Here is a 20,139-nt window from a genome sequence, read left to right as displayed (position 1 = left end):
CTTTGTATTTTGTCCAATCTTCTGTCCTGCCACTAATTTTTGTGAAGTTGTATGCTTTTTCTTTGAATTTGATGTTTTCCTTAAATCCTTTATTTAACCATGGATGATGGGTCCTCCCCTTAGAATTTTTCTTTATAACCGGAATACTCTGAAATACCCCCTTAAATGTTTGCCACTGCTTCTCTTTTGATCTATCCCCTAGCCTAGTTTCCCAGTTCACTTCAGCTAGCTCAGCTTTCATCCCCACATAGTTGCCCTTATTTAAGTTTAAGATACTAGTCTTAGACCCACTCTTTTCCCTTCCAAACTGGATGTAGAATTCAATCATATTGTGGTCGCTGCTACCTAGGGGTGCCTTTACTCTGAGGTCATTAATTAACCCTGTCATGTTACACAATACCAAGTCTAATATAACCTGCTCTCTGGTTGGTTCCAGAACTTGCTGCTCTAAGAAACTATCTCAAAAGCATTCTAAGAACTCCTGATCCGGGCTACTACTGCCAATCTGATTTTTCCAGTTTATGTGAAGATTAAAATCACCCATGATTATTGCCGTCCCTTTATCACAAGCACCCAATATTTTCTCTTGAATATTTTATCCTAAACTGTGGCTAATGTTGGGGGGCTTGTAGACCACTCCCACTAATGACATTTTCCCCTACTATTCCTCATCTCCATCCAAACCGATTCTACATCTTGATCTCCTGAAGCAAGGTCATCTCTAATTATGCCCTCTTTGATTAACCGTGCTACCCCTCCATCTTTACCTAGCTTCCTATTCTTCTTGTATGTCATGTACCCCTCAATATTAAGGACCCAATCTTTGTCGTTCTGCAGCCACGACTCCATAATTGCTATTAGGTCATATTTATTTATTTCAATGTGGACCATCAATTCATTTAATTTGTTATGAATGCTACGTGCATTCAGATAGAGAGCCTTCAGTTTTGTCTTTTTGTTACCTTTGTAACATCTGGTCTTGACTACTGATGTATTCTTAGGCTTTTTCTCTCTTTCCCTTCCTGCCATTCTCTGACCTTCATTTCTCATATTACTATTTTGCTCTCCTGTCTTGATTCTACACCTTGAATTGCTACCCCTACCCAAGCTTGATCTCTCACCCCTCTTGTTTAGTTTAAAGCCCTCTCTACTTCCCTAGTTATACGATGTGTGAGGACACTCACCCCAGCATGGTTCAGATGTAAACCGTCCCAACGGTACAGCCCTCACTTTCCCCAGTACTGGTGCCAGTGCCCCTCAAACCAGAACCCACTTCTCCCACACCAGTCTATAAGCCACACATTCGTCTTTCTCATCTTATTTGTCCTATGCCAATCTGCACGTGGCTCAGGTAATAATCCAGAGATTATTACGTTTGAGATTCTGCTTCTTAATTTTGCACCTAGCTCCTCATATTGACTTTGAATAACCTTATTCCTAGTTCTACCTATGTCATTGGTACCTACATGGACCACGACAACTGGATCCTCCCCTTCTCACTGCAAGTTCCTCTCCAGCCCTGAGCAGATGCCCTAAACCCTGGCATCGGGCAGGCAATATAGCCACCTGGACTCTCCCTCTTTGCTGCAGAGAACAGTGTCAATCCCCCTCACTATACAATCCCCTGCTACCACTACATTCATTTTTTCTCCTCTCACTTGAACTGCTTCCTGTGCCACAGTGCCATGGCCAGTCAGCTCAACCACCTTGCAAATTTTGCTTTCACCCACACAGGTTGTGAGCACCTCAAACCTGTTTGACAATTGCAAAGTCTGAGGCTCCTCCACTATTGTCTGCTCCGTCCCATTACCTGCCTCACGGACAGGCACATCCTCCTGTCGCTCACTGCTGACCAAAACTGTCTTCTGGAACAAAGTATTGAGGTATTTCTCCCCCTCCCTTATGTTGCGCAGTGTCTGCATTTCGGCTTCCAGGTCAATAATCTTGATCCGGAATTCCTCAAGCTGTTTACGCTTCCTGCAGGCGTGTTTGTCATGGATCGCCTTGGCATCCAAAAGCTCCCACACCTCACAGCTACATCATAACACGGATCACGGATTTGGGAGGTGATGCTAAAGCTGTTCAACTGTATGCCATGGGGGTGATGGTGGCCTAGTGGCAATGTCACTGGACTTGTAATCCAGAGGCTCTGGGCCTAATCCTCTGGGGACACAGGTTCAAGTCCCACCATAACAGCATGGAATTTAAGTTCACTTAATAAATTTGGAATATAAAGCTAGTCTCAGTAATGGTGACCATGCAACCATTGTTGATTGTTTTAAAGACCCATCTGGTTTGCTAATGTCCTTTAGGGAAGGAAATTTGCCATTCTTACCTGGTCTGGCCTGCATGTACCTCCAAGTCCACAGCAACTTGATTGACTCTTAACTGATCTCAAATGTGACTTAGCAAGCCACTCAGTTCAAGGGCAACTAAGGATGGGCAATAAAGCTGACCTTGCCAGTGATGCCCACATTCCATGAAAGAATTTTTAAAAAAACACAGAGAAAGGCAGGTCAGAATATAAAACAAAAACAAAAATACCTGGAAAAACTCAGCAGGTCTGGCAGCATCTGCGGAGAGGAACACAGTTAATGTTTCGAGTCCGAATGACTCTTCAACAGAACTAAGTAAAAATAGAAGAGTGGTGAAATATAAACTGGTTTAAGGGGAGGGGGGTGGGGGTGGTGGGACAAGTAGAGCTGGATAGAGGGCCAGTGATAGGTGGAGATAACCAAAAGATGTCAGAATGAAAGGTCAGACTATAGCCTTGGTACTATTAGTAAGTTGGAGCACAACCCTCTTTAGATTAATTCTATGAGGACAGAATGGCACTGTAATTAAATGAGATTAACATTTAAATCATATGGGACTAAGACATTTATTTTTATTTATTATTTCACAGGATGTGGGCGTCGCTGGCTTTATTGCTCATACCTAATTGCCCTTGAGAAGGTGGAGGTGAGCTGCCTTCTTAAACCGCTGCAGTCCCATGTGGTGTAGATACACCCACGGTGCTGTTTGGAAGGGTGTTCCAGGATTTTGACGTAGCCACACCCAAGCCACGGGTGCGTGGCCTGGAGGGGAATTTGCAGGTAGTGCTGTTCTCATGCATCTGCTGTCCTTGTGTTCTAGACAGCAGATGTTGTGGGTTTGGGTGGCGCTGTCGAAGGAGCCTTGGTGAGTTGAAGTTAGGTTGCAGATCAGCCAAATGCCCTATTCCTCTTGCTATTTTCTTAAATTTCTGCAGCTAAAAATGTATATTGGTTGATCTGCTATTGCATTGTACATGTGGAGTCAAGGTCAAATGAAATCTGTTGAAGCATATCTGGAGGCCTGGATATAATTAGATCAAGACACACACATGGAATTCAGTCTCCTTTTTAAATTCATACATTCTATCTTTATCCTCATAGTCTTCATTTAAATTCCTGTGTCCATGTTTATAATGGAAACTGCGTAAGTGAATAACTCACCCTTTAGGCTGTCGTGATACTGCAGCGGCTCCACTCGGAGTAGGTGCAATTATAAGTTTAAAATTGTGGACTTTATAATGGAAAAGTTGACAGGAAATAAATGCAGATATAAGATTTTAAAAATATTAATATGTGATAGTGGTCAAGCGTCTACCAGTGTTGCCCGTGGCTATTTGATGAATATAAATTTTTTAAAGGTTCATTTTATTAGGATGCCCTTTTGTTCTGGATTTCCCCACTAGAGAAATTGTTTCTCCATATCTACCCTATCAAATCATTTTAGCATTTTTAGCAACATTTTCTGATGGCACAAAGATTTGCTGGTTTAGTAAGTTGTGTAGATGGGAGCGTAAAATTACAAAGAGACATTTATACATTAAGTGTGTGGCTGAAATTGTGGTAAATGGATTTTAAAGTAAGGAAGTGTCATCCATTTCGGACCAATGAAAAAGGAGAGATCCGACAGATCCATTCATTGGTGGAAAGATTGAGAATGAGAGGGAACAGATTTTAAAGTAAGGGGCAAAAGAAGCAATCAGATTGCAAGGAAAAACTTTTTCATGTAGCAAAAAGTTACAACCTGGAATGCACTGCCTGAGAGTGGAATGGAGGCAGGTTGAACTGAGGTATTCAAGAGAGAACGGAAAGGCTTTATAAATAGGGGCATGGAGTACAGAAGCAAGAAAGTTATAGTAAAACTTTATAAAACATGGGTTCAGCCTCAACTGGAGTATTGTGTCCAATTCTGGGCACAACACTTTAGGGAGCAGGTAAAATTTATGAGAAAGGTTCCAGGGATGAAGGACTTCAGTTACATGGAGAGATTGGTGAAGCTGGGAGAAGGGTCAGAGAAGGTTTGATAGATAGAGGCATTCAAAATCATGTGAGGACTGGACAGCATAAATAGAGAGAAACTGTTCCCACCTGAGGAAGAGTAAAGAACCAGGGCAGAATTTTCCCATCAGGACCCGCACACCGATGGGCGGTGACGTCTGGCGAGCGTCCCGATGTCACCACGCACCATCGCGATATTTCGGTGGGCTGGCGCACGATGATCTCCAATGCACGCCCGCCATTAATTAACGGGCCACTTAAAGCCCTTAAGGTGCCAATTGACGGCGATTTTTTGGCGCCCGTGCGATCTTCAGGTCGTTGCATGGGCGCAATGGGCAGGCGGGTAGGACACATTTGTATAAACCTCACCAACGGGCGGGATAAGAGGGCTCAGTGGGGTCGCGAGTGTGCTCTGTCAAATATTGTTTTTTCAAAGTTACTGATACTTGCCTGTGTGATCTGAAATACTTCAAAACACATTCCAGCTGCTTGGTCTGGACTCACAACCTTCAGGTCAGCACTCTGCAGTGAGGAATCTTTTTTGGGCCTGCAGGTTTCAGGAAGCCTTCCCCTAGCCTGGGAATGGGAGCTGAACTCTCCACCGGAGGCACCTCCTCTGAGGAGGAAGGGAGGGCTAGAAGGGGGAGGAGGCCAGGAGTCCACATTCAGCCTCCAGGGGAGCCACCTTTGGGAGGACAGGCACAGGCACAAGGGGTTCAGGGCCAAGAGGTAGTCCAAGGTGGAAAGAGCCGCAGAAGACGCCACTATCCTGCTGCCAGGATATACAGGCAGAGAAGCAGCTACCTCAATATGTCTGAGGTGCAGTGCCAAAGGAGGCTCTGTCTCTCAAGGGAGACAGTCAACTACATCTGTCAGATGTTTGGGCCTGAGATCTCCCCTAACTGTGTGGGTGGACACCCCATGCCAGTGGCTCTGAAGGTCACAGCTGCTCTCTGGCTCCTTCCAGGGCTTGGTGGGTGATCTTTGTGGTGTCTCCCAATCAGCTGTACACACTTGTGTCAAGCAGGTTACAGACGCTCTGTTCAGGTGTGCATTGACCTTCATCCACTACTGTTAAGACCAGGCCAGCCAGACAGAGCGAGCCAGAGGCTTTACAGCCATTTCTGGCTTCCCCCGTGTCCAGGGTGCAATAGACTGTACACATGTGGCCATCAAGGTGCCAGCAGGTGAGCCCGGTGCCTTCATCAACAGGAAGGGCTTCCACTCCATGAACGTGCAGATAGTGTGTGATCACAGATTGCTGATTCTACAAGTCTGTGCAAGGTTCCCAGGCAGGTCCCACGACACCTACATCCTCAGTTACTCCCAGGTGTCGGGGCTCTTCAGTGCTCCAGCCCGGCTGGATGGATGGCTGCTGGAGGACAAGGGCTATCCCCTCAGAATGTGGCTCATGACACCTCTCCGGCATCCAAGAACAGAAGCTGAGCAGTGGTACAATAGGAGCCACGTCTCCACATGGGCTGTGGTGGAGAGAAGCATCGGTCTTCTCAAAATGTGCTTCAGATGCCTGGACCATTCCGGGGGCGCACTCCAGTACCCCCCAGATTGTGTGTCGGTGATAGTGGTTGCATGCTGTGCTCTCCACAATCTGGCGCTGGAAAGGGGGGGACGCTGTGGACGATGAAGATGTAGACGCAGTGGCTGCAGCTGCACACGATGAGTCCAGCAGTGAGTCCGAGGATGAAGATGCACAGGGAAATGCTGAGGGGGGTAGACGCTGACCTGGACATACTCCAGGGAGGCAGGGACACCCGGGAAGCTTTAATCCAACGAACCTTCAGCTAGCAGACCCCATATAGACCTCCAGGACAAGCCTGGGCTGTATGTTCCATATTCGAGGCAAAATCTGCCTGGATAGGAACATTAACAAAGGGCCTTGTCAATAAAGCTGAATGTCCCACAAATCACTCATAACATTATTGGTAACCATCCACCTGCAGAAGAAAAGAGGCACCCTCAGCCATGGTGACATGTCTGAATTTAATGGTGTAACAAAAAGAACTTAAGAGAAAAAAATGAGAAAGGTGTTAAACATCACACCAACTCATAAAGACCTCATTGTGGCTCGACACAAAAGCACCAGTGATAAACCCGTGATGTGCCTAAGGTGCCTTATGTTTATGCTTTCGGGTGCTACGTCTTGGTGCTGCCCCCTGGCTGGGCCTGGTATCTGAGACAGCCTGCTCACTCTGCTGTCCTGTTGGCCTCGATGATCTTGGCGGCCGTCCACTGGCCCGTGGAGTCTGTGCTGGCCCCGCCTGGAAGGGAGCTGCCAGTTCCACAGCTGGCATCTCCCCAGTTGTTGCAGCCTCACCGGATGCCACGGTCACTGGCAGAGGGGCGGAGGAGCTGCCGCCCTCATCCGGAGCATCCTGAGAGGAGCCCGCAGAGATGACAGGCAGCTGCTGCGCCGACGTGAGGTCACTTCGGACCTCCCTGCTCACCATGGATGGATGGTTGCCAGGCTGGGAAACCTGGTGCCCAGACCATCTTCCACACATGGCACTGACCAGCTGATGTGAGGGCTTGCTGGTCTGAGCACATCCTCAGGAAGCCCTGATTGGTCTCCTGGAGGAGTCTCTCCATGAGAGTTGCCACTATCTCCATGGAGGATGCATGGTGCTCGGCCATGAGACTCATTGCATCAGCGATGGTCCACGTGGACTCCTCCACCATGGACACCAAGTCAAGCATAGCCTCATGTATCTCCACCAGATGCTCCCACACACCCGGCTGCATTTCCTGTGTTTGATGCGTCGCGGATGACTCCAGAGGCACATCATCAGGCACCGACTGAGCATGTGCCTGGGACCCTGCAGTCCTCCGACTGCTGGCGCCATGGGCACCTCTCTGTTTCTGCCAGCTTCTCCATCGACTGTGAAGGGCCCTCACCGCTGTGCCCTGGGACACTAGCTGACATTGGGACATTGCAGGGCTCCAGTGTCTCCTCACCCCGCTGCTGACGAACAGTCACACAAAGATGCTCAGCCTGTCACACCCCCCCCCAACCCCTTGGCCAAATGCTGCCTACATCACATTAGGCACCACACGATCTAACCTTCCATAGCAAGGAGGCACAAGCACGTTGAGTGCAGAGGACAGCAGATCGATCAGTGCCACACCACCTTGAAGCTCCCCTCCCAGCATGTCATCACCCTGACTTTGACATGTCCTGGAGTTCCAGCACTGCGCCTAGGTGCAGCTCCTCCAGGTTGCCCCCAACACAGTAATGTGGGTCTCAGTGTACTACATTGCTGCGGGTGCAGAACCCATCTCTTCACCACCCTCTCAGGGTGACCTCGGCATGGGCAATATCTGTTGGCCCACCCAGCGAAGGACACATGCCGTCAATGATTCAAAGCAGTCTCTACACTCAGAGTTGGGGGGAGGGGGTGCGACCAGGGGGGAAAGCCTACCTGCTGGGTTAAGTGACCAATGCCAACATGGTACTCACCCTTCCTGAGCGTAACAAGTCGTTGAAGCGCTTGCGACACTGGATCCAGGTGCGTCGCACCACATTGCGGGAGCTCACCACCTCCGCCACCTCCTTCCAGGGCCTCCTCCTCCTGTCCCTGGGATATGAGGACCTCCCGCCGTGCTGCCACCTCCTTGAGGAGGGCAGCAAGGCAATCGTCTGAAAAGCGAGGGGCACAGTGCCCCCCTGCCCTACCCTCCTGCCTGCTCACCAGCAGCGCTCTGGGGAGATCTTCCGCTGGCCCATGATTCCCAGCCTTTGAAAGGCTGCAGCAGCTTTTTAAACAGGCCACTGGGTCGCCATTGGACCCGGTGGTCATTGCAGCCCCACCCTGCCCGCCCACTCCCACTGTCCTCGGGAGCCACGATTCATGCTGGGTGGGCTTTAATTGGCCGGCCTGTGTAAAATGGCGGCACGGACCCAATCGCGGGCGGTGATTGAGCCTGCGCCCGCTCCCACTCTCACTCTGCCCACCCACCAGCCAGCCAGAAATTTCTGCCCCAGAGAATAATAATTTGTGGTGAATGGCAAAAGACAATATGAGGAAAAACCGTTTTCTGCAGTGAGTGGTTAGGATCTGGAATGCACTGTCTGAGAGGCTGGTGGAGGCAGATACAATCATAGCTTTCAGAAGGTGTTACAATCTTAGCTGCTGTTAATACTGGACATGTCAGATCCCAGAATAAAACCTGGCCTGATAGATCCTAACCTTTTTTTCAGAAACCTGGGGGGCAAGTTAGTGAGCAAATTCACAGGAATCTGCTGGTGAACTTTTAACACAAGAATAAAGCATTTATTAAACAAAAAAAAAAGGAACTATATTACACCAGGCAAAAAGGTTGGAAAGATCTCGATATAAATGCAAGAAGACACTTCAAGTTCCCACTATTCCTTTAATCCTACAATATCTTTACAGACGCACAAACCAGTGAAGAATTACCACCAGGTTGATAGACAAAGGCTTCTTGCTTTGAACTGGCACAGTTGCAAACAGCCTTCTTCCAGTGAATTCCTGAGCTCTCACTTGATGCTTTTCACCCAATTTGTATCTCTCCCTAAGACACCCAAAATCCGCACTCTAAACTCAGTTGCACCTCTCCTAAACTGATCACTTTACTGAGCTCTATAGCTGACTATTCAGTCAGTTACTGCTCCCAATAGCCTTATAATATTTTCTTCTCAGAGAGCTGAAAATCCCTGTTCTCCCTTTCTGATACCTACTGAACTTTCTTTTGTATCTCCTCTGTGTCTGTGTCTCTGGGCCACTGTCATTAGGCAACAGTCAAGTCTTTTTCTACTTACTGTTTTCCTACCCACAATCACTAAACTTTTAACCCATCTCTTTAGCTTCAGGGGTTGTAAAACCTCATTAAATATATATATATATATATATATATATATATAAACAAAACTGGAATGGAACTGGAACTCTTTTGACTTTACATAACAGACAAAGATCAATAGGCCTTTACTACGCTGGAGTACAAATGGTTATGGGACCAAGGCAGGTAGATGGAGTTAAGATACAAATCAGTCAAGATATCACTGAATGGCGAAACAGGCTGGAGGGGCTGACTGGCGTTAAGTATTAAGGGTTATGTTACTTAGGCAATGATGTTAATGATGATGTAAGCATGGCATCAAGGTCAGATGACCAAGAGACTCCAAGGGAGCAGGACATAGAACAGTCTATGTCCAAACAATAATGTACTTACCATGAAGACTTGGATATAAATAATTGTAAATAAATAGTTTTTAGAAATACTTAATACAAACTATATCCAAGTCACTCATAGAGTAATAGAAACCTCATCTAGCTAGAATACAGCACAAAGATCCAAATCAGCCAACTCCTGTTCCCATGTTCAAAAACACTTTGATTAGGTCACCCCACAATCTGCTAGACTCAAAGGAATACAAATCAGGTTTATGCAACATGTCCTCATGATTTAACCTTTTTAGCACTGGTTTTATTCTGGCGAGTCTACACTACAGACCCTGCCAAAAGCGATATAACTTCTTGAGTTGAGGGCTGCTTATCAGGCTGACAGTGGCCCCATTGAGAGGCCAGAAAGCTGGGACAACCCTGTCTCAGCAGCCTGGGGATGGCCTGGCTGGATTCTGTGCAATCGAGCAGCTAATAATCGGGACTCCCAGCAGTGCCACCAGGATCTGTGGCCACTGCTGGGGCTCCATCCAGCTGGGTACCCACCTTGCTACAAGGTAAGTGGGCTCGAGGATCATTGGGCCAGTCAGGCAGGCCCAAGCCAGCGGGTTGGTGGTTGTTGAGGACGGGGGGGCAGTGGAGGGGCTTATTGCCACAGGATGTCTGATTCTGAGGCCCCTCCCCAAGCTCATAGTGAGGCTACCAGACAGTCTCCCCACGGGGTGGAGGGCCCACCCACCGGTGGTTAAATGCCAGTGGTGGCAGGAATAGGCCCTTAATTGGCCACTTGGGTGGTACAGTTGACCTCTGGGAGGGAGGACCGCCCTCCACCTTCCCTGCCATTGACAAAATGCTATGGAGTCTAGAAGGCAATGGCACTCCACCCCTGCCCTCCCTCTGATTTTTTGCACCGCACCCTCCCCCACCCCCCCCTCACCCAACCTCCTATCCCACTCCTGCAACCCCCAGGTACCCAAACTGAATGCAGTACTCTTAGATGAGAGCTGACCAAGGATCTATATTATTGAACCATAACATCCATCCTTTTTGTACTCCAGCCCCATTAAGGTAAAGGAGCAAGTGATAATTACTTATAAAAAGTTGGCGTAGGGGAGGGGAGAGGTAAGCTAATGGTCCAAGGTAATTGGAAAAGTCCAATTGAATGTGTCTTGTTATTTCCCAGGTTTCAGAAGAAATTAAGTTGTGTCGAGGAGAGGATTGCCTGTTCCTAAGAAGTCCACCTAAAGATGTGATAAGGAGCATTGTGGTAATTAAAAAATTCTTAGTGATTGAGGAAATAAAAATAGTGACTTGCAAAAAAAAACTCACTTAGAAACTGTATAAAAATATCTAACTGTTTTTGCTCATTAGAGAATGCGTTATGAGAATCAGCAGATTCACCCTGTGTTTATACTGCACCCCCACACAAGCTTTACAGAGCTGTGTTGATGCATTTTATAGGCGTAAACTTTGACATCCATCAATTATCAGTTTTAATTTCTTTTTTTTATTCATTCACGGGATGTGGGCTTCGCTGGCTGGGCCAGCATTTATTGCCCATCCCTAACTGTCCTTGAGAAAGTGGTGGTGAGCTGCCTTCTTGAACCGCTGCAGTCCATGTGGTGTAGGTACAGCCACAGTGCTGTTAGGGAGGGAGTTCCAGGATTTTGAGCCAGCAATAGTAAAGGAATGGTGATATATTTACAAGCCAGGATAGTGAGTGACTTGGAGGGGAACTTCCAGATGGTGGTGTTCCCATCTATCTGCTGCCCTTGTCCTTCTAGATGGTAGTGGTTGTGGGTTTGGAAGGTGCTGTCTAAGGAGCCTTGGTGAATTCCTGTAGTGCATCTTGTAGATGGTACATTGTGCGTTGTCAGGGGAGGGAGTGAATGTTTATGGATGTGGTGCCAGTCAAGTGGGCTGCTTTGTCCTGGATGGTGTCAAGCTTCTTGAGTGTTGTGGGAGCTGCACTCATCCAGGCAAGTGGAGGGTATTCCATCACACTCCTGACTTGTGCCTTGTAGATAGTGGACAGGCTTTGTGGAGATAGGAGGTGAGTAACTTGTTGCAGGATTCCTAGCCTCCAACCTGCTCTTGTAGCCACAGTGTTTATAAGTCAAGTCTTGTTCAGTTTGTGGTCAATAATAACCCCCAGGATGTTGATAGTGGGCGATTCAGTGATGGTAATGCCATTGAACATCAAGAGGCGATGGTTCGACTCTCTCTTGTTGGAGTTGGTCATTGCCTGGCACTTGTGTGGTGTGAATGTTATTTGCCACTTGTCAGCCCAAGCCTGGGTATTGTCCGGGTCTTGCTGCATTTGGACATGGACTGCTTCAGTATCTGAGGAGTCGTGAATGGTGCTGAACATTGTACAAACATCAGCGAACATCCCCACTTCTGACCTTATGCTGGAAGGAAGGTGATTGATGAAGCAGCTGAAGATGGTTGAGCCGAGGACACTACCCTGAGGAACTCCTGCAGTGATGTCCTGGAGCTGAGATGACTGACCCCCAACAACCACAACCATCTTCCTTTGTGTTAGATTGTGTTAAGTTTCTGGTATTCAAGAAGTAGAAAGGACTGTGGTATTGTGGAAAGATTAAAGAAATTAGGATTGTGCTCCTTAGAGCTGAGAAGGCTAAGGGGGGATTTAATACATATGTTTAAAATTACGACGGATTTTTTTAGGAGTAAATGCAGGAAAGCTGATTCCAGTAACAGCCAGGTTGGTGACCAGAGGACTCAGATTTAAGGTCATTGGCAGAAGAATCATAGGGGAAATGTAGCAAGTTGCTCTGATCCGAAGTGCACTGCCTGAAAGGGTGGTGGGGAAAAATTCAATAATAACTTATAAAAGGGAATTGATAAATACTTGAAAAGGAAAAAAATTGCAAGGCTACATGCAGAAAGAGCTGGAATGAGATTCATTGGAGAACTCTTTCAATGAACTAGCACAGGCCACATGACTTCCTTTTGTACTGTATCATTCTGTGAATATACACTGTTAGCCAAAGTGTGTTGTTGATGTTCATGTGATAGATACTTGAATTCATGGCTATGCCTGAAACAAGAATAATTGTTATTAGGAACTGTGGGTGTACAGGGGTTGGAATTAACATTAGGGAAATTATTAATTATCTTTACATTGGAAATAGTTCTTTAGAATATCTACAGATCTGATCTTTTCTGGATAAGTGTGAAATTATATTAACTCTGTTTTTTTCTCTTATTTTACCTCCCTGTCTACTTCATAACATCAGACTGATATATTGGTGCAACACATCCAGAAGAAGAAATGAAGTCCACCTTCTTTTCCGATTGTCCCTGATGTAAATTGTAACCCTTGAAGCTGATGTAAATGAAAACATTTTTCCCAAAAATATGATTTTAAAATCTGCAAAGAGTTTGTGTCAACTATTAAAAAGCTCCTACTCCTACTCATGGCTTGAGGACTATCAACAGGTACTGTGAGGCTGTTCATGTGGCATAAGTTCAAAATACAGAGACGATTCTCCTGCTGACATTTTAATTCCCGCCTTGTGAAATAAAGGACTTTATTTTGCTACATATCGACACCAGCTCTCGAATCTCACTGTTTAAATATGAGAAACACTCAAGAGTCCGGGGTAAATGGTTTGTGTGTTTTGTATTATTGTTAAATCGTTATTCCAAGTTACGGCATTATTTCACACTAAGCTTAAAGCATCTGCACATGTCTGAAAATCTTTACAAGGTATTGTCTCTATCTATTTAACATTAAAAGACATTTGTATTCAATGTATAGAGGGCATCGAGCTTCGGGTAGCAATTCAAGGTCTTGCATTGGGAATCAGGTTACTCCGAGTTAATCCGAAGAGAAGATGGTCCTGGTGTCACATATGGGATCCATGGCACAGCTCTCTGTAACAGGGGAATACAACAACTATTATCTATATGCACTATCACCACCATTACATGTGCCATCTCCAATATTAATAATTAAAGACATTTATAGAAGCGTGCAAGACACTTAGAATAAACTTGGTCCGAACCAGCAAAAGTAAGAAGAAAAAATAAATAGGTTTATGCAAATTGCTAAATCTGGGAGAAAAGAAATGTTATGAAAATTATTCCAATTCTAATGTTAAATTCTGTGCTCATTGAGATAGGGGCTTCATTTCTGCAGCGCAGAATGCTATACAGTCAGTGTCAGTGCCAAGTATTCATAGGAAGGGTCCAGCATGGGTTAAGTGCAGAGCTTCCTTTACTCTGCCTGTCAATTTTTTTTAATTCTTTCATGGGATGTGGGTGTCATTGTCTAGGCCAGCATTTGTTGCCCCTTGAGAAAGGTGGTGGTGAACCACCTTCTTGAACTGCTGCAGTCTTCCTGTAGCGAGTTGGTACAAGTTAAGAGTCAGCCACATTGCTGTGGGTCTTGAGTCATGGGTAGGCCAGACCAGGTAAGGATGGCAGATTTCCTTCCCTAAAGGACATTAGTGAACCAGGTGGGTTTTTGTGACAATTGATGAAAGCTGCATGGTTACTATAGCTGAGACTAGCTTTCAATTCCAGATTTTATTAATTAATTGAATTCAAATTCCACCAACTGCCATGGTGAGATTTGAACCTGTGTCCCCAGGGCATTCGCCTGGGTCTCCGGATTAGTACTCCAGAGACATTAACACTACACAATTATCTCCCAATGATACCACCACCTCCCAACCACAAATACTTTCTAAGCTGGACCAGGGCGGCACTTCCATGTTCCACTCCTTGTGGTTCACTCAGTGACACTTCCAATTTTGGGCTAAATATGTGCTGAATCCCACCTTTTTATGCTGTAGTCCCATGGAGATGAAAGGCTAGTTTGAAACTGTACAACGTCATTACACCTGGGATATTTAGAGCCACAAGAGATGAACACCTTGCCCTGTCAGCCTGGTTGGGTTCTGGAGCTGGGGGTCATGTTTTCCCATTCTCCGCAACATCAAGTCCTCTAGATCTAACCAGGAACACGAAGGTATGTTCAGCTTCACCTGCCAGGCACCCTTTTAGCCTTTTAGCAATTAGTGGATAAAAAATGATATAAAGGAGTGAACTCCCAAAATTCTAATTATGCGCTCTTGGCAGGCTTTTCACTCAGGAATTTAATAATTCATCTTTGCTTTTTATCTTCACTGCAAGCAGAAATCTTGTTTTTTTAAAAGACAGATTATAAATGGCCAGTTGGGATGGTGGCGCTGCACATTGTTTTAAAGCTGCATAGTCAACTGAAACATCCCTGGAGGAAACATCATTGTAACTGAAGTCAAATGAATGGAAACTAGTTCTGATTTTAGTTGATGGAAAAAGTAGAAATGCATTATGCCATTTGAGCTAGTGGATCTAATGTAAAGGCACAACCACCCCCTCGCACCCACCCACCCCTCCCACCAGCCCAGGCTACCTCCTCTACACTCACACATACACAAACACACCAGTCATACCTACTGTTATGAAATAAGGCCCCTTTTTTGAATAGGATAGCATTGATGAGCCAGTTACTCACCCTCGGTGCAGCAGATTCCTGATGAGGCACATTTCCCGCCATTTCTACCGCAGGCTCTGCCAGTGGGTTCACAAGGGGAGGGCAGGTAGTCTTCCTTCTGACACCTCAGCGTCTCAGACGTTCCAACGTAGCAGCCAATCTCCTCCCCACAGCAAATGTTGGCTCCAAAGCAGTGGCCCCTGCTGCTAGGGCCACATGACATACACTGGGAAAGAATAGAAAAGGGGGTATGTCAGTGGTGTCAATGTCTTAATTACAGGGCAGAAGCTCCAGAGGTGATTTTCACACTTTGCTCTTTGAAGAAAATCCTAACGCTGTTTTTAAGAACGAATAAACATACACTTCTAAACTGCCTTTCAAAGCCTCCGGTGTTTCACAGCTATTGAAGAGTAGTCACTCTCATAGCATAGGGAACCACAGCAGTAAATTTGTACACAGCAAATTCCCACAAAACAGCAATTAGATAAATGATTAGATCGTCTGTTTTAATGTTGTTGCTTTCGGCTGTGATTTGTGAGTTCCTGGCATCGGTCTTCATGTGACTGAAATGGGTGTTTTAATGAAGTTGATTGAGGGATAAATGTTGGTCAAGGTAACTGTCCTGCAATTCCTCAAATAGTCCCAAAGAAACTTTTGCACCTGCCTGAGAGGGAATTTGGGGCCTCACTTTAATGTCTTGCCCAAAGAACAACACCTTTGAACACACAATCTCTTGGCATTAAAATGGGGAGTACTACTGCTGTTCCCAAGACTGACTATAATAAATCTAATAAATAATGAGCAAATAAGTCTGAGCTACCTAAGTTTTGAGGGTTGGATTGCCAGGGTTCTGGAGTTGCATATGATCCTAAGACACAGAATGACCAACCTCATTTTAGGATGCCCCACAACGGCACCAAATTTGTAGCTACACAAATCCACAGTCAGGCTCAGCCCAACAACAGGAAAATTGGAGTGAGACTCCCTGGGGGAAGCAACCTCACACTGAATGGAATGCAAATCTAGTTTGGTGTCACCACCCCCCCTCCCTTTAAAGAGTGTTGAAAGGGACTATTTGATCGACTGAACACTGCTTTTGAACCTACCTGAATGGACACCAGTGTGCTACCAGTGCCCATGAAACCAAACACTAGCAATAATCACTGACTTCTGGAGAATGTGGGTAAGGGAGATAGACTGCAGGTGGAAAAACAAAATGTTACTGAGAATGTGTGAAAAGTGGAAAGGGAAAATTACAGGATTCAGACTTCCCTCCCCCACTGGGAAGAACCTTTGGGTTTGTAAACTCACTAATAGAGATAAAGATTCGATCATTTTATTTGGCAAACCTACTTCTGTAATTAAACCTCGATTTCAGAGAGTAACACATGCAATGCAACCAGAAAGGCTTTAAACAGGATGCAGGCACTCAGTGAGGTTTCAGCAGTGTCAGTCATATGGCCTCCAATGTATTACAGCACCGCCACTACTACGCTAACTTTGTTGTGCTCTGAATGTGGTCCCTAGAGGAGATGAGGATCACGTTGGAATGCAGGATGCATTTTGTGCAGGAGAGTCATTGGCACTGAGTGCTCGTCCCTCAGTTTATGACCGACCATGAGGTATAGACTTTCTCCTCATGGGCATAGGCTGATGGACAGAGTTAGCTGTGTTTTAGTTCAAGAGTGGGGTATGGCATGAGCACTGACACTGGTCCTTGCACTGACATGCTTGCTGACTCTGGTGGGAATTTTTTCCACAATGACAAGCAGGGAACACAGGTTGAAGGCAATTGGCAAAAGAACCAGAGAGGCAGAAGCAAATTGTTTTTAACACAGTGAGTTATATGATCTGAAGTGCACTGTATGAAAGAAGGTTCAATAAGTACTTTCAGAAGTGAATTGGCTAAATTTTTGAAAAGGTAAAAAAAAATTGCAGGATTCTGGGGAAAGAGCGAGAGATTGGGAATAATTTGTTAGCTCTTTCAGAGGGTTGGCAGAACCATGCTGGGCCAAATGGCCTCCTATACTGAATGATTCTATGATATACTTAAAGCAAATGGACACTGTTGTGCATGTCCACATAATCCCTCATGCTCAGAATTATTACTGAAATACTGATCTGCAGAAACTGCTAACATAGTTTAGGGTCGCCAACCCAGAAATTAAAGATTAACTTCCAGGTCACTGAGACAGTCCTGCCAGGAAATCATAGGAATGTTAAAACAAAGATTGTTTTTTTCCCCATTTTCTTTGAGCCCTTCTGTCTATTCATTATAAAAATATATTTGAGATTGGTAAAAAGGCTGTTTAATTGGTCGGGGCAGTTGGAGGCCAAGATTATTTGACAAAACCTCCTGAGATATGCCCAACCAGAGCTGGCAAAGCTAGAGGTAGCTGCTGGACTCTGATCAACAGGTGTACAGAAGCAACCCAATGAAATAAATCAGTCACAAAAAGGTGAAATACATACTGGGATCTTCAAATATAAATTGTACTCCTCAAGTATTAATATGATCACTCAATGGAATCATCAGCATTTAAATAACTAGATAGAAAGTAAAAGGAAGCTGCTCCTTACCTGTCTGATCTCCATGTCCATGATGGATCTTTTGCCTCCTACGGGGCAGTTGTTAATGTAACAAGCTGCAGAGAAGGAAATGAGGCAGAGGAGGCAAACTGTGAAGCAGGCAGACTGCATGATGTTCTACCAGTGAATCTGGATCCAGGAAACCTTTCAAACTGCACTGAGAATCTACGAATGCTCGCCTTATTTATACCTTCGAACAAACATTCAGATTACGGAGGTGCCGTCATTTTGCTAATTTAGCACAGGCTGAATATATTTTCTAAACTATTATAATGAACAGAAGTATAGTGCCACTCACGATTCACCTGAGGTCACTCCATAACCTTGATGAATGCTTTATTTTTGTAATTAGTGACAAAAGGAAATTAATCTATTTAACGTCATGAGTGCAATGCATTTGAATCTGAATATCATTTTCCAATTAAATGTTACTTCCTTTGAACCTGACACAAGAAGGTCATAGTTTCTGTTGCACCTTTAGAAAAAGCTTGAGATATGGAGAACCAGCAATCGTTTCCACTCTGTGTGTAATATGGCCTGATAACAATTCACATCACATGTACATTTGCCAGTTTGGCCTAAGCTCAACAGGGAGTCAGGTGGTGTCTAAGTTGCAACTTTGTGACCACAGTCTGCAAAGTTCAGGGGTCAGCCTGATTTTAAGATAATGGCCAAACCTCAGGGTTGGGATTGTTATTGTGCAGGAATTTGTGCAGCTTAAAGGGGACAGGCCTTTTGTAACAGTCAATATTCGGAGGAATATGACATTTAGGAAAGATAGGAAGCTAGGAAAAGGTAGAGGGGTAGCTCTGTTAATTAAAGATTACATTGCTACAGTAGAGAGAAATAACTTAGTTCTGGAGATCAAGAAATAGAATCAGCTTGGGTAGAGATGAAAAATAGTAAAGGTAAGAAGTCACTTGTGGGAATGGTTTATAGGCTCCATAACAGTAACCACACTGTAGGACGAGGTATACAGGAAGATATAACAAGGCCTTTGACAAGGGTATGATGATAATCATAGAAGATTTTAATCTACATATAGATTTGACAAATCAAATTAGCATAGGGAGCCTGGATTTATCACAGAGTGTACAGAGTGTATTCGGGACAGTTTCTTAGAACCACGGGTTCCAAAGCTATCAGAGAGCAGGCTTTACTGGATCTGGTGCTGTACAATGAGACAGGATTAATTAATGATCTCATAGTGAAGGCACCACTAAGTAGCAGTGATCATAATATGATCGAATTTCACATTCAGTTTGAAGAAGAGGGGTGTGGAACTAAGACTTCGTCATTATACGTTTTAACCTTAAATAAGGGCATTTAGGAGGGCATGTAGGCAGAACTGGCTAAAGTAAAAGGGTTAGGTTAATGGATAGATCAGTGGAAATGCAGTGACAGACATTTAAAGATTTAAAGGATCAGAATACTCAAAGAAGATACATTTCAGTGAGAAAGAAAGACCATAAGACCACAAGACATTGGAGCAGAAGTAGGTCACTCAACCCATCAAACCTGCTTTGCCACACAATGAGGCCATGGCTGATCTGATAATCCTCAATTCCACTTTCCTGCCTTTTCCCCATAACCCTTGATTCCTTTACTGATTAAAAATCTGTCTATCTCAGCCTTGAAAACGCTTAACGACCAAACCCTTTCAGCCCTCTGCGATAAAGAATTCCACAGATTCATTACCCTCTGAGAGAAGAATTTCCTCTTCATTTCTATCTTAAATGGATGACCCCTTACTCTGAGATTATGCCCTCTGGTCCTAGACTCTCCCACAAGGGGAAACAACCTCTCAGTATCTACCCTGTCAAGCCCCCTAAGAACTCCAATGAGTACAGGCCCAACCTACTCAATCTCTCCTCATAGGAAAGTCCCTCCATACCCGGAATCAATCTAGTGAACCTTCTCTGGACTGCCTCCAATGCCAGTATTTCCTTAGATAAGGGGACCAAAACTGTTCACAGTATTCTAGGTGTGGTCTAACTATTGCCTTATATAGTTTTAGAAAGATTTCCCTATTTTTATATTCTATTCCCTTTGAAATAAAGGCCAACATTCCATTTGCCTTATCTATTACATTCTTAACGTATGTTAGCTTTTTGTGATTCGTGCACGAGGATCCCCAAATCCCTCTGTGCTGCAGCTTTCTTCAGTCTTTCTCCATTTAAATAATAGTCAGCTCCTCTATTCTTCCTGCCAAAGTGCACAACCTTACATTTTCCCACATTATATTCCATCTGCCAAGTTTTTGCCCACCCACTTAACCTGTCCATATCCTTCTGCAGACACTTTGTGTCATCCTCACCACTTGCCTTCCCACCTATTTTTGTGTCATCTGCAAACATGGTGATAGTACATTCACTTCCCTCATCTAAGTCATTAATATATATTGTAAATAATTGTGGCCCCAGCACTGAAAATGCCCCTCGTATCACAACTCTCTGTCGTCTATTAGTTAGCCAATCCTCTATCCGTGCTAATATGTGCTAATACCCCCAATATCATGGCGCTTATCTTATTAAGTAGCCTTATGTGTGGTACCTTATCGAATGCCTTT

The 20,139-nt window shown here is 44.9% G+C and overlaps 1 protein-coding gene and 1 long non-coding RNA gene across 2 annotated transcripts; one reads left to right on the top strand and one right to left on the bottom strand.

Annotated features, from left to right (window-relative positions):
- The first annotated feature begins 3,115 nt into the window (after nucleotides 1–3,115).
- Nucleotides 3,116–12,861, top strand: LOC144687810 (uncharacterized). The gene is made up of 3 exons (XR_013578213.1): nucleotides 3,116–3,180; nucleotides 10,656–10,739; nucleotides 12,736–12,861. It is a non-coding gene; the product is annotated as an uncharacterized LOC144687810 (long non-coding RNA).
- Nucleotides 12,862–12,992: 131 nt separating this feature from the next.
- LOC144687785 (neurophysin 1-like) lies at nucleotides 12,993–17,758 on the bottom strand. The gene is made up of 3 exons (XM_078554291.1): nucleotides 17,562–17,758; nucleotides 15,003–15,207; nucleotides 12,993–13,375 (listed from the first exon to the last, which is right to left on the bottom strand). The coding sequence occupies exons 1-3, from the start codon at nucleotides 17,679–17,681 to the stop codon at nucleotides 13,320–13,322; spliced, it is 381 nt and encodes a 126-aa protein (XP_078410417.1). The 5' UTR covers nucleotides 17,682–17,758; the 3' UTR covers nucleotides 12,993–13,319.
- Nucleotides 17,759–20,139: the final 2,381 nt, after the last annotated feature.

Source organism: Cetorhinus maximus, chromosome 1 (genome assembly GCF_964194155.1).
Source record: "Cetorhinus maximus chromosome 1, sCetMax3.hap1.1, whole genome shotgun sequence".
Lineage (NCBI taxonomy): Eukaryota > Metazoa > Chordata > Chondrichthyes > Lamniformes > Cetorhinidae > Cetorhinus > Cetorhinus maximus.
Note: the sequence above shows the minus strand (reverse complement) of the source record. Positions and strands in the feature narration are given on the sequence as shown.